Genomic DNA, 15,263 nt, shown 5'->3' with positions numbered 1-15,263 from the left:
TCATCTCACGTAAGAACACCATCTACCAGGTACACGGTACCTACTCTTGCAACTCGGCCAACATTGTCTACCTGATACGCTGCAGGAAAGGATGTCCCGAGGCATGGTACATTGGGGAAACCATGCAGACGCTACGACAACGGATGAATGAACACCGCTTGACAATCACCAGGCAAGACTGTTCTCTTCCTGTTGGGGAACACTTCAGCGGTCATGGGCATTCGGCCTCTGATCTTTGGGTAAGCATTCTCCAAGGCGGCCTTCACGACACACGACAGCGCAGAGTCGCTGTGCAGAAACTGATAGCCAAGTTCCGCACACATGAGGACGGCCTCAACCGGGATCCTGGGTTCATGTCACACTGTCGGTAACCCCCACAGCTTGCCTGGACCTACAGAATCTCACTGGCTGTCCTGTCTGGAGACAATACACATCTCTTTAACCTGTGCCTAATGCTCTCCCCACTCACATTGTCTGTATCTTTAAGGCTTGATTAGCTGTAAAGATTCGCATTCTAATCAGTATTCTGTAACCTGAGTTTGTGTCTCTGTATGCCTTGTTTATGAGCAGATATCCACTCCATCTGACGAAGGAGCAGCGCTCTGAAAGCTAATGGCATTTGCTACCAAATAAACCTGTTGGACTTTAACCTGGTGTTGTTAAAACTCTTACTGTGTTTACCCCAGTCCAACGCCGGCATCTCCACATCATGACAAAGAGAGAGGCAGGGATAGAACATGAGACACTACAGAAGTAACTGTACAGAAAGAGAAACCTTTCCTGGAGATGTGGTGGCTATGTTGGGGCAGGTAAGAGTGGAAAAGTGGAGAATGTTATGGTTAATCATGTCAAAAAAGACTTGGATCATGGTGCATCATGGTCTCAGCTGCAGAATTTGGTGAATTTTGCCAGGGCAGCTTCAGCAATGTTATCAGGACTGAAGGAATTCGAACTGGGTTGTTACAACAAGTTGCATTTTTTTATAGCACCTTTAATGTTGTAAGATATTCCAGGATGCTTACAATATTCAAGAAATTCAGAGAAAAAGGAAGATAGAAATGAGATGATAATTGAAAAGGAAGAGGGGTGGGCCTTTGTGATGGAGAATTAATAGGTTTGAAAATCGAAAAATGTCTTCGCAAAGAGGGCCCATTAGTTTAGGGTTTAAAAAATTATTTCTAATACTTGACTCAGAATTGTTCCACTGATGTTTACAGAACTGGAATTCAGTCATCGTGGGCCGAAGGGCCTGTTCTGTGCTGTTCTATGTTCTAGTACCTGGGAGCAGCTCATATTCAAATAATGTCTTCTTAGCAACAGACAGTCGGCAGTTTTTGTACTCTTTACAGCCAGCTGGTGGTCTTTCTCCTCTGGGCTGAGGTGAATCCATTGAGTCCATCCCTAGGGATGGGTGAATCATGCTCAGCTTTCCTTTGGTCCACAATAGGAGCCTTGTAACAACTGACATTGGATATCTCTGACCGCCCTGGAACCGGAGAACCAGTCTTTGCAGTTTGGTTCCCTGACACTTCATACTCTTTGGCGAATCTTTAAAACTATTTTCTCTAAAATTAACCCTAATATTAAACTTCACTCTTTTTAAAGCTTTCCCTCATCTTTTTGAACGTGTAGAATACGTGCATCTGTTAAGTGAGTTAGTCCTATTTCAATATTGTGTTCTTTGGAAAGTGAATTGAAATAATTTGGGCTTGTAAGACATTGGTCGACACCTGTTTGCATTTGTGGTTTAAAGTGAGATGTTGGTTGGAAAGAAGAAAATAAGTAGAAACAGGCCAGGGTATTGGGTAATTTTGGTAAATGACTGGGCTCACAATCCGAGAGGTCATATCTCAGTTTTCATTCTGAGGTTTAACATCCCAGGCACTCGATCTGCTCTTTGCTATCACTGCCAGCACTGAAATCAAGTGCTTACGACCGATGCAAGTAAACGCCGGCTTTGCTGATGATGGTTACGGCTGGGGGACCGGTATTACCTTGCAGACGGCTGCTATTTTGTCTCCGGGGTTTGAGGGTGACCCGGAAGTGAGCAGTCACTGCGCTGCTTGTGTTGTGTTGCATTTGCTGGGCGGAATTACTGTCAGAGAGACGCGAGCGGCTGTGTGTCCAGTGGCCGCGTCCCATTCCCAGCGTTACCCGGAGAGCGTGAGCCTGCAGGAGGCTGTGTGTTTGCAGAGAGCAGCTGGAGTCTGACCGAGAGACAGAGGGAGGGAGAGGTTTGAATGTTCTAGAGGAAGGTTGGGATACAGCAGGCCCCACACTCTGGAAAGACATCTTTATTTGTGTTGGGGAACTGTGTCCACGCTTGTGCTGTTTAAAAGGCTTGTTGGTTTTGTGTGTCTCTACACACTTTCAGCTCCAGGTAAAGCTGTTACACTGAATGCACTAAATGTTTTTTAAAAAAAATAGGGAATTAGTCTAGTCATGAGTAAATAAAATGTAACCTAGATTCTGTGGTTTGGGGAATTGGGGCGGGTGTTAGTTCAGTGTTTAAATAGTAAGTTGTGTCTTGAAAATGAATTGAACTCTGCTGCAAGTGTTGCTATGGCGGGACTGAATGAAGGGTATTGTTACTGAAATATCTGCGTAATGTGTAAATTAAGATCTTGAAAGGTTTATTTAAAAAAAATATTTATGTTTGCAGGTTTCTTAAAGCATTTTGAATGGATTACACCTTTTGTGCATGTTGTTAGGTCATTATACCAGATAACTCAGGAGTAATTATATGAAAATCTTGCCAATTTTGGATATTTTGATTTGATTTATTATTGTCACATGTATTAGTATACAGTGAGAAGTATTGTTTCTTGCGTGTTATACAGACAAAGCATACCATACATAGAGAAGGAAAAGAGAGGGTGCAGAATCTAGTGGTCCAGTTATAGCTCGGGTGCAGGGAAAGATTAACTTAATTTGGGGTAGGTCCATTCAAAAGTTTGATGGCAGCAGGGAAGGAGTTGTTCTTGAGTTGGTTGGTACGTGACCTCAGACTTTTGTATCTTTTTCCTGACGGAAGAAGATGGAAGAGAGTATGCCCAGGGTGCATGGGGTCCTTAATAATGCAGGCTGCTTTTCTGAGGCAGCTTTACGGGATTGTCCTTGTTTAGTTCCACATTTACCTATTCAGTTGTAACTAGAATGTCTCCGACAATGACTTTTCTTCTGCTGCTGCCCCCTTCCCATTCCTCATCTACATGCTGCCCTTGGTGACATGATCTGCAATCTTTGTTGACTCCAATACTGTATTTGTCTGACTGCTTGACTAATATTAAATCTTTGATTGCAATTTTCTCTTTTGGGAAGACTGAAGTGATGGTCTCCAGCCTCCAGCATAAACCCCATAGGTTGCCACTCCCAGGCTGTTGTTTCAAGCTGAACCAGACTGTTCACAATTTCAACATTCTTCTGATGCCCACGTGCTCTCTGTCACAAAAGCAATTTACTTTCACCTTTAACACCAACTGTATCAGCTGAAATCCTAACTACTGCCTTTGTCACCTTCAAAACTGATTATTCCAATACTCCCCTGGCCGGCCTCCCATCTGCCACCATTCTGTCAAAACTCCATTCTGGGTTTGCAACTATACCATCTGCTTATTGCCCCTGGCCTTGCAGATCCATGTTGGTTCCCAGTCTCCCTCTCTGGCCCCGCCAGCAAAATCTCCAATTTGAAATACTTGATGATGCCCCAGCCTATTTCTGTAACCTCCTCTTCTGACCTTCAGTGCAGACCACTCTCACAGACACACCATTAGCAGTTGTGCCTTTTAATATGTGCTCGAACTTCCTCCCTTAATCTCTTCTGAATCTTTAACTCTCCTCGCTCCTATAGGCTCTCCTTGAAGCCCAGCTCTTTGACTAGGCCTCTGACCACCCCTCCTTTGGCTCTGTGTTCAATTTATTTTCTGATTACGCCTCTGTGAAGCATCTTGGAACAACCGAGCAACAGAATCAGTTCAATCAGTAAAACCTGTCTTTGAGTAATAATACAAATTGATGAACACTTGTCTCCACATCAGTGGGTTGTCTTGTTTGACTTAAAGCAATGTAACTTCTAATTCCCTTCTTGCATCCGAACCTTCTGTGACCTTGCACATTTCATGGTAAATTTTGTTTGAGATGCAGCCCCTGATATCTGCTGGCAAGGGTTCCAACTTGTGCTTGTCAGTTGCTAATGGCCTATTAGTGAATATCCTCAAAGGAGTAGTTTAGCAATGTGTTTTGGGGATCAGTGGAAACATGCATGCCAGTGATGTTCAGGATGAGATTAACCCTTAATGACAGACTGGATATCTGAGCTAGGTACATATGCAGTGCTGGAGGGCACAGTTAATGCCTGACCAGCCTCCTCTGTCACTATTGGAGCTTGGAGGTGAGAGCTGTGAGATTTTTCTCACGTAATTCCGGATAATCCTGCAAGACAGTGTGTATACCTGTGGAGAAATCCCACATACGGGTGTCAATTTCTCAGCAGTTTGGTTTAGAGATTCTTAAAACTCCTATTGGATTTTTCACCCCTGTCAAAACATTTGGCTGATCAAAAATAAATCTCCACACTCCGAACCCCTGTACATCATTTGGGATTTTTTTTTAGTTTGTTTATTCAGAGGATGTTTAGATGAGTTGTAATGAATTGGATACTTTACTGTTTAAAAGTATTTGTCAAGATAACTTATCAACAATTTGCATATAATGTACTAAAAATTATTGTTTATATTGTAAACAGCCTTTTGTTTGAATCAATTATTTTAGCTGTACATATTTCTGTGAAACAATTCACTGCAATATGGTTGCATTCATTCTTTTAACAGGAGCCAGTACAGGGGCAGTAAGAATCTGTCCACTTTATGCTAAAACCTGAACCAATTTGGTTCAGGAGTGGCACAGTGGTTAGCACTGCTGCCTCACAGCACCAGGGAACTGGTTTCGATTCCCAGCTTGGGTCGCTGTCTGTGGAGTTTGCACGTTCTCCCCGTGTCTGTGTGGGTTTCCTTCGGGTGCTCTGGTTTCCTCCCTCAGTCCAAAGACGCACCTAACGTGCATTGGCCGTGCTAAATTCTCCCTCAGTGTACCCGAACAGGCGCAGGAGTGTGGCAACCAGGGGATTTTCACAGTAACTTCATTGCAGTGTGAATGTAAGCCTACTTGTGACTAATAAATAAACTTTAAAACTGCCAAGTGAAAACCAAAATATTTTCTAACAAATGCTGGGGCCTGTAAGGTCAAAAACAATTCTGTTTTGTTTCTATCATTAAGTTACAAACTATGTTGGATAATGAATATTGCTAATTTATGTTTTGTTTGCAAATACCTGCATTCAAACCTGAAATTGTCGTGACTGCTAAACAGGACATCCTCCTCTCCCAAGAGTGTGTTTTCTAAGTATATTTTTAAAAAATAAACTACAGAAAATGTGCATTGAGCAGTCCAGAACTAACAACTCCAGTTGCAGAATGGTCGTGTGCGCTTTCTTAAGATCAATGTGTATGTGTTGGACGTGATTTTACCACCTCACTGCACCCAGCAATTGGCCTTGAAAGGGCGCCAAGCTTATTAGCACGGGATTGATTGGATTTCAGTATCATTAGGGAGTTCGGCATGCTTGCTTCCCACCTCTCAGGCGAGATATCGCATCGATGTGAATCACTACTGGTCTGCACTAGCGCAGCTGGTCACGCCAGGGAGCACGGAGACCAGTGAACCCCCCCGTGTGATTGGGGTTATGGCCGGACAGTGCCCAGGCACCTTGGCGGTGCACCCTAGTATGGCAGGGCAGTGCCGGGAGGGTGAGGACATGGCGAACGAGGGAGCAGGGCTATGCAGGGGGTCTTGCAATGGTGGATCAGAAAGGGGGTCATGGGGGAGTCAGTCAGGGGACCCATCGGTATGGCCCTGATGCCCCGAATGGGTGACCCATGTGGGGGTGAGGGGGAGGAGTGGGGGGAAGAATCTCTTGGTGCATTGTGAGATCGGGGCACCCTTGTGACATGGCGGTCGAGCGCTCTGAAGCCGTTTCACCGGTGGGTTTAGGCTGGGTCATTCCTGTACCAGCGCCAAGCTCCCAACTCGCCAAAAAAAATGACCGGATGTTGAAAGATTGCGATGTGAAGTGTGCCTGAGAGACTGGCATGGTTCACCCCATGTTTCTCACTCTTGTGACATTTAGGAAATTTTTTGGAAACATTCAGCCTGTTGTCTTTACTGGACAAACACAGACATAGGAATCTTGAGTTCAGTGACAAAGGAATGGCTCTGATCATTCTCCTCTGGTGACAGTTGCCTGCAGAGTTTTTGCAGGCTTTCGAGAAGAGTTCCTCTAATCCAGTGTCTGCTTAGCATGGTGCCATCTACAGGGGATCTGTAGCACCTGTGAGTAGGATAAGTAACAGCTTGGCTCATCAATCAGATTGCTGAGACTAATTCAAAACCAAGAACAGGGTGGGAGGGAGGTTATAAATTAGATTTAAATGAAAGTTGCCAAAATCCCAGAGGACCATAGGCTGCTCTCCCCCTTTTTGAGAGAGAGAGATCTGACTGGTGGTGATGTAACCACACCTCAGGTGAGGGGCAAGGTTTAGAAGACAGGGCTTTCAGCTGGTACTGGAATTGAACCAACGCTGTTGGCGTTGCTCCATATCATGAACCAGCTGTCCAGCTAAACTGACCCCCTTATTAGATTCAGATATTGCAGAGCACACAAAATAAAGATGGATAAACACAGATGGGGTTAAAAGAGAGAGATAAGAGACACAGAAAAATAAAATATATTTTGAAAAGCTCTAATAAATTTGTGCTGCGATTGAGACTCCACGCCTCCAAAATCAAAATTTGTCACTTACCACACAGTTTAAAAACTCATTTGCTTCTGAATATACCAGTCCAAGAGCCTTTGAGACATTTTTAGTGCAGAGTTTGCGGGAAGTTCTACACATTCAGCCATTGCAGACAATTCAGTGTTGAGTTGATCAGTGAGGACTGTTCGAGCTTGGCTTGTGGAGGAGCAGGGATTCCCTACCAGCCACTTACTGATTGATGTACACCCACCTGCAGACAGAGTTGTTGTACAGTTTACCCATTAATGGCAAAAGTTTCACCATTATTTTTATTGCGAAATTCAGGCCGTTGTTTTTAGGGCATATTCCATAGCACACAAGCAAAGTAACAATGCTGAGAGAGTTATATAAATAGACTAACTGTAACAAACCAGGATTGCTTTGAACAGGAGAATGCAAGATACCTGAACTGTAAACTGTGATGTAAACATAATTTTCTGCAGCAATTAAACAGAAAATGCTGGAAATATGCAGTTTAGACAACATCTGTAGAGGAAAAAATACAGTTTATATTTAACTCTCTGATATTATTTCAGAACATCTGCAGCAGTTCTAGTTTGCAGGGTGCTTGTCAAGTGAATGACTGTAACATGATGTCACCAGACAAGTGTCATGATGTCATCATGCCCACTCTCTTCAAATTGCTAATTCAACCAAATCCATTAAATAGCACCAAATGTTTCTTTCTGCATTTTGCAGTTGTTATAGCACAGAGGAGGCCTTTCGGCCCACTGTGTCTGTGCTGGCTCTCCAAATGAACAATGCCCCTAGTATTATTCTCCTGTAACCCTGCATTTTTTACTTTTTAGATAATTATTTTGCTGTATCCTTTCAAAATTGTATAAAATTTAATGCGTAGTTTCCATGCATAGAACATAGAACACAGAAAAGCTGCAGCACAAACCATAGGGAAAGCATAAGATCTTCAGCTGACAAGTCGGTTCCTGTGTTGTGCTTTGTACAGTAGAATACACAGCTTGACTTCAATTAAAACGTTTACAATATGGTGTCATGCAGATGAAGCCCTAGTGCGCTGGGATGCAGAGTACTATGATGCTTATTTGTCTCTGTGATCGCAAACGTTGTGCTGCAGACACCAGTGCCTCCAGAGAGGCAAAACAAGAACACATTCAACATTTGCCTCCTAGTGGCTGGGTACTGAACAGCATGGGGGAAACCGCAAATCTTTCTTTATTCCTTCGTGGGATGTGAGTTTCTCTGGCTAAGCTTAAATGAGCTTGCTCTTTGTGGTTAGGGAGCTGTGGAGGGCAGAAAATGTTCAATTGACAGCACTTCTTAAAACTTCCCCTTTTGACCAAGTTTTTAGTCACCTGACCTAATATCTCCTTGCATGTCTGAGTCATTTTATAACGATCCTGTGAACTGCCTTTGAACAGTAAGAAGTCTCTCAACACCAGGTTAAAGTCCAACAGGTTTATTTGGTAGCACAAGCTTTCGGAGCCCTGCCCCTTCATCAGGTGAGTGGGAGTTCTATTCACAAACAGGGCGTATAAAGATACAAACTCAATTTTCAAGGTAACGGTTGGAATGTGAGTCTTTACAGGTAATCAAGTCTTCAAGGTACAGAACAATGTGAGTGGAGAGAGGGTTAAGCGCAGATTAAAGAGATGTGTATTGTCTCCAGCCGGGACAGTTAGTGAGATTTTGCAAGCCCAGGCAAGTCGTGGGGGTTACAGATAGTGTGACATGAACCCAAGATCCCGGTATGCCGTGTTTGTGAACAGAACTCCCACTCACCTGATGAAGGAGCAGCGCTCCGAAAGCTTGTGGCTTGTGCTACCAAATAAACCTGTTGGACTTTAACCTGGTGTTGTGAGACTTCTTACTGTGTTTACCCTAGTCCAACACCGGCATCTCCACGTCTTAACTGCCTTTGGGACAGGATGTTTTGTTAAGTTAAAGGTGCCGTATAAATACAAGTTGTTTTTGTAACTGTGTTTGGTTGTGCAGGGTTGAGGAACTCTGGGACCACATTGCAATACCATGGGAGCTGAACAGAGCACGTACGATAATAAGCAACCAGAATGTCATGTGTCGGGTAAGTAACTGTTAAAGCACTGTGTCATCATTGACATTCATTTCAGTCTAACCCAGGTGATGTCCTGTGCCCTGCCAATGAACAGATTAGTATTAAAGAAAGCTAGAGTTCAACTTCTACAATACTGAGGGTAGATACACATGCTCAAAGGTTAATTTTAATTTAAAAAAAACCAATATGAATTGTTAGTACAGAAAAATCAACTTAGTGAACAGGATCCAATTTGAGCTCTATACCCAATAGATCGTTATACCAGGTGTAGCACACCTGATTGATTGGTCAACTATTGCGCCACTTCAGAACTTCCATTGAATAGTCATTCAAGCTGTTCCAGAACTTGGGTGGAGGAGATTGTATTGTCTGGGTCTGTACTTGATGGAGTTTAGAAGGACCAGGGAGGATCTTATTGAAAGTTATAAAACACTGAAAGGCCTGGATAGAGTGGACGTGGAGAAGATGTTTCCACTGATAGGAGAGACGAGGGTCCAAGGCCACAGCCTCAGAGTAAAGGGACAACCCAATCAAGATGAGGAGGAATGTCTTCAGCCAGAGGGTGGTGAACTGTGGAATTTATTGCCACGGTAGGCTATGGAGGCCAAATCGCTGAGTGTATTTAAGACAGAGATAGATAGGTTCCTGATTGATAAGAGGATCAAAGGGAAAAGGCAGGAGAATGGGGTTGAGAAACTTATCAGCCATGATCGAATGGTGGAGCAGACTCAATGGGCCGAATGGCCTAATTCTGTTCCTATATCTTATGGTCTAAACTATCTTTAAGATGTGTTTTGGTTTAGATTCCCCACTGCTGGTGTCTACTTCTGAGTGCTGCTGCCTTTAGCTCTGTAGCTGAAGACTCACTGCAAGACAAGCAGTTGACAGTCTTTGAAAGGACCCATCTTGGATGTGTGTTCAGTTCAGGCAGGCGAGCAGGAATTACACAGGAACAAAAGCTGAATTTTAAATAGCCAGCTGCACTAAATCAGATGCTGACGGATAGTTGATAGTTGATCAGAGATTTGAAACATTTTTTGGTGACTAAGAAGAATTAGAACACAGCAGGTGAGTTTGATGATTTGTACTGATCAAGACATGCAATGGAAAGACTTGTATAATTTGGTTTTGGGCATCATAGTATGCATGCTATATTATAAATGCTGGCTTCCTCTATATATGAAGGTATTGTAAAAGCATGATCTAGGGAAACCTTCTTGGTAAAATCACCCTAAGTTATCACTGCTCCTTTGAATCAATTACTGTTGGCCGAAGGATTGGAATGGTAAAACTTTTGAGTTTTTTGATGACCAACCGAACTACATAACTACTTTTGTAGCCTAGTCAGTCGTCAATTCTGTGAACTGTGGGGCTTTTCCTTTCTCCACTGAATTGATTAAATGGGCCATTTCTATTGAACGTGAGGTGAGATTATTGGTGAATTGACTAAAATATGGTTTTTGGAAGCAGTATATGGGACAGGTTTTTGCTTTGTCTGATTCCATTGCAAACAAAAGTGAAATACACCACAGGGACTTATTTGAATTGATGCAAAATATAAACCGTGTCAGTGTGGAGCTCGTAGATTAAGTGTCAAATTAGCTTTATCATTCCCCGGTTGTCCCACCACTTCAAAAAATATTTACCGATGACGGTATGCACATGAAGTAATATCTATTTTGTAGTAACAATCTTGGTTTTGCTTTTTTTCTGCTTGCTTGTTCCAATTCAATCTCTTTTCCACTTGTGTTCTTTCCAAATCTGTTTCGTTAGTGTTCCTGTCTCTCACGCTCTCTCTTTCTTTCATATTTCTTTCTCTTGCCATTCACACTTTCTTTTTGTTTATTAATTTAAGATATGGCGCTATCTGGTTTATAGTGGTACTGTCACTAATAATCCAGAGGCCTCACGGACAGCAAGGCAGCTGGTGGAATTCTAATTCAAATAGTTAATAAACAGTTGGAATTGAAAGCCATTCTCAGTAATGGTGCTGTAAAGCTGTCATCGATTGTTGTTTAAAAAATCCATCTGTTCATGAATTCCTTTAGGGAAGAAAATCTGCAGTCCTAACCTGGTCTGGTCTACATGTGACTCTAGTCCCGCTCTGCGGTGGATTCTTAATTGAACTCAGCCAGTCAGCAATTGGGAATGGGAAACAAATGCTGACCTTTATCAGTGACACCCACATCACATGACCAAATATGTTTCTATTTTTCCACTTTCACTTCTCTCCATTTATGGGGGCGATTCTCCCATCGCGCCGCACTAATTTTTTAGCACGGCGGGTCGGGAGAATAGCATGTGGGCTGATTCGAACCTACGTTCCCACCGTTCGTGCATTTCCTCGAGCCGGATATCCAGCACTGTCGGGACCACGCTGGAAACTGGCGGGAACAGCAGGTAAGTGATTTAAATCTTATTTTAATGTTATTTAAATATGATTAGCAGGCCTGGGACTGAAGTCTCTGGGCCCGCTAGCACCTCCCATCCTGCCAGGAGTATTTCACTCCAGTGGGGTTCAGACCAGCTCCCCACTTTCGGGGAAGTAGCAGGAGACCCTGCTGGTATAAAGGGGGGTAATCAGGACCACCCAAGGGGTTGGGTGGTGGGGGGGTTAGTTCATGGGCACCCTGGCAGTGCCAGCCTGTGTGCATGGCATTGCCCAAGAAGCAAAGTGCCCATGGAGCAGCGCCAAGGGGGTGGGGCCTGCTGAGCTTGCTGCCTCGGGTGATCGGTGGGGGTGGGGGTCCCGCTGCCAGTCTGCATGGGGATCGGTCTGCTGGGGGGGGTGGAGTCAGCCTCCTGTGGGGGGGGGGAGGGGAGGGTCTGCCAGGAGGGAGAGGTCTGCCCTCTGTGGGGGGGATGGGGGTTCTGCCAGGGGGGAAGGAGATTGTCACTGCTGGGTGAGGGGGGGGGTGAAGGCTGGAGATCGGGGCGCTCTGAGATGGGGGGGGGGGGTGATTTTGGGGTTAGCCCGCGAATAGATGGGGGGGGGGGGCAGCACTTTGAGGATTCCAGGCTGGCCAGCAATCGAGCGATTTACATCAGTTTTCCCGCGAATTCAACACTTGGACCTTTTTTGGGAGAATCGTCCCCAATGTTTCTTTTATGTTCATTTTGTTTCTATCTCTTCACTTGTTGTTTTTCTTCCCCTTTTCCTTTTCTCTCTTTTTAATTGTTTATCTTCCTGCTCTTCACTTTTTCCTTTCCTCTTTTTATTGCCATCACTTCTGTGCCGTGAGCAGGCTGTAGCTTCAGTGTTCATTGAGCTTGTGGCTTCTTTAAAAGATACATGTTGCTGTATTCATTTTCATGGACAATTTGTCTTTGTGCATGTTTGTATCCATCAACAACTATATTAAGATGTGTGTTACTCTTTTTTTGTTCTTATTCAGCAACCAATTCTCCAGCGAAGCAAAGAGCTAAAATGGATGACATCATAGTTGTTGCTACAGGAACACAGCAACCTGCTCGAACCACGTGGAATGATCCAGATGTTATCAAGCTGCACGAAATCCCTACCTTCCAACCTCTGCTCAAAGGTAATGCTTAGTCATCCAGCATCTGAAGCACATGGCCTGTAACTATTATCTAGTTATAGTTAAATATCACTTGCTTTCATTAGTTACATCTAAATAAAGATATCACTAGTGCCCATCCGATCTAATTATTGGTTTTCCCTCCCCTTTACGTTCTATTTCCCCAAATAAATCTTTGTCCACTTCTTAAGCAAATATTTTGGATATTTTTACTGATTATGTGCCACCTGTCTGAAGTGTGGGTTTCTATATTGAGGGTTGAGGAATATCATACTTATGAGTAGATTGAATTTGTATCTACTTTGCGTGATCTCTATGCTATAATATTACTAAAATGCTCTGCTTTACCGAAGATATTTAAATTCAGAACTTTTATTTCCTGCAACCGATGGTGCAATTATTCCATATCATATTAAATGTGTTGTTATTTTTTTGCTGATTACTTGAATGTTTCCAGTTATTGAGGAGGTCAGAACACTGGGGCACAGATCAACTAAATAATGTTATCCATGTCAGAGGGCAGGATTTATTTTGTTTTTCTAGAGAGAGCAGTGAGGTTCTATAGCTGGAGTTACTGACTTAAACTTTACTCTTCAGAAGTTTGTTTGTCAGTGTCACAAGTCAGCTTACATTAACACTGCAGTGAAGTTACTGTGAAAGTGGGCAAGGCTGCATTTATTGCTCATCCTTTATTGCTCTGAGGTGGTGGTGGACTTTCTTGTAAAGCTGATCTTGTGGTGATGGTGCTCCCATGATGGTGTTGGGAGGGGATTCTGGGATTATTGCCCAGTGATGATGAATGATGTGTATCTACGTTTAGATTTGTGTGCAACCTGGCAGTGATGGTGCACCCACAGCATTGCTGCTTTTGTTCTTGTTCGGAGCAACTTTGAGTTTTTGTAATGTATTGGTAAATTGTGCGTGCAGCTGCAGACTGCTCTGTCCCAGGAATGCTGTTGTGGCTACACCCACCCAGGTGAGTTTGGAACATTCTATCATGTTCTTGACTTGAAGATGATGGAGAAACTTTTGAGGGGTCAGGAGGTGAGCTAGTTGTCCAAGAGGACCCAGTGCTCTGGCTTGTTCGTGTAACAGTCTTGATATGGTTGGCTGTTTCTCGGGTGGTCAGTCTGCTGAACAAATTCTTCCACACGACTTCCCGTGATTAACCAAATCAAACCTCCATCGCTGCAGAAGTGAGATCCTTGTGGGCTTTGGCTTTATACCCCTTGATCTTTTAACATTCAAATCAAGCCAATCGATTGGATTTCAGTGCCTTACCTATCCTACTTGAGACTACCTACATGTGGTCATTTCCTGTTCTCAGCAGTAGGGTTGTCTCCAGGTGCATACCAGCAATCTGCATTCTGATGTGCGTGAAGAAGGCCATTTACATATATTCAGAAAGACCATTGTCTCTGGGAGTTGTTGTAGGCAGTGTCTGAGTGCAATTAGTCTGGGCCGCCACTTTAATGACATGTCATGTGTCACTGACACCATCACTGCCGGGACACGCACAAATCTAAACTTAGATATAGGCACGTGTCACGAATCTGCTGATAACTGTAGGGGTGTCCCAGCTTGGAAACATTGGTTCATGGTTTGTCCACGGGAATGGTGTAAGAGGTTCCGTCTAATATCCATGAGAGAAGTAGCCAGTCCAGTTGTACTATGACACTTATTAAAGACTATTTATTACAATGAAGAAAAGAGACAAATACACACACAGGTCTATAATAGTTTAAAGTTTATTTATTAGTCACGAGTAAGGCTTACATTAACATTGCAATGAAGTTACTGTGAAATTCCCCTAGTCGCCACATCCCGGCGCCTGTTCGGGTCAATGCACCTTACCAGCACGTCTTTCAGACTGTGGAAGGAAACCGGAGCACCCGGAGGAAACCCATGCAGACACTGGGAGGACATGCGAACTCCACACAGACAGTGACCCAAGCCGGGAATCGAACCCAGGTCCCTGGTGCTGTGAGGCAGCAGTACTAACCACTGTGCCACCCGTAATAATCTAAGACCGTTAAGTACAAGACTAATAAACACACCCACACAGTTTATGTAGGAATTACCCTTTTGATCCAAAGTACGTTTACAAGATCTGAACTCTTTCAGGACTTGATCTTCCCCAGCAACATCCAATCCAATAGGCCTATATGTAAAGGCCAGCTTATCGTTACCACACTGCATATGATTGAGCAGTTATTCTGGAGAATGTCTGTTCTTGGTTCAGTGAAGATATGGGTTTTAACTGCCTCCATGAGGTATTCTGCACACTTGCCTCGGGTCTGCTAACCAGCACTGGCTTACAGGCTGCTAGCTGAACTCTGCTGCTAGATGGATACTTCCTCCTGCTTCCACAAAAAGGTTGCCAGTTCTATCATTGTTTCCCTTTGATGATACTCTGTATATTTGGGTATCTGTCCCATTGGCTGTTGTTGGTTCTGTCATTAGCATATGCATGTTTTCCCTGAATGGTTTCATCATCTCCCCAACTATTTCCTATTCGCAGGATGATATATTTCTTTTTTGAATTGGCTGAAGCTGCTAACCTTGTTATTGGGACTCATCCTGTGAAATACGCTTTGAAATGCTGGTGGCTTTGGACCTGCTGACACATTCATGACATTAGTTAAACTGCTTTTATTTCCTTTGATAATATTTTCCTGTCCATGAGCACAAACTTGCAATAATACTCGTGCACCCAGTCTAACAGGTGAAGCTGGGGTAAAATGAAACATTCCACCCTGGCTAAAACAGATCCGGTCCTCGTACTGTTATTCCCAGCGAATGGCTGTCACATAATATTCCCCT

At 43.6% G+C, this 15,263-nt stretch overlaps 1 protein-coding gene across 2 annotated transcripts in view; it reads left to right on the top strand.

Moving 5' to 3' along the window:
- The first annotated feature begins 2,037 nt into the window (after positions 1 to 2,037).
- Positions 2,038 to 15,263, top strand: part of borcs5 (BLOC-1 related complex subunit 5) — an 80,160-nt gene continuing 66,934 nt past the window's right edge. Inside the window, exons 1-3 of one of the 2 annotated variants that reach the window (XM_078219939.1) lie at positions 2,038 to 2,380; positions 8,823 to 8,910; positions 12,297 to 12,443. In XM_078219939.1, coding sequence (XP_078076065.1) covers positions 8,856 to 8,910; positions 12,297 to 12,443 — 202 coding nt within the window. In that variant the 5' untranslated portion in view covers positions 2,038 to 2,380; positions 8,823 to 8,855. The remainder of the gene's footprint in view (positions 2,381 to 8,822; positions 8,911 to 12,296; positions 12,444 to 15,263) is intronic. The other variant, XM_078219940.1, reaches the window with a different exon arrangement.

This window comes from Mustelus asterias, chromosome 9 (assembly GCF_964213995.1).
Source record: "Mustelus asterias chromosome 9, sMusAst1.hap1.1, whole genome shotgun sequence".
Taxonomy (NCBI): domain Eukaryota; kingdom Metazoa; phylum Chordata; class Chondrichthyes; order Carcharhiniformes; family Triakidae; genus Mustelus; species Mustelus asterias.
Note: the sequence above shows the minus strand (reverse complement) of the source record. Positions and strands in the feature narration are given on the sequence as shown.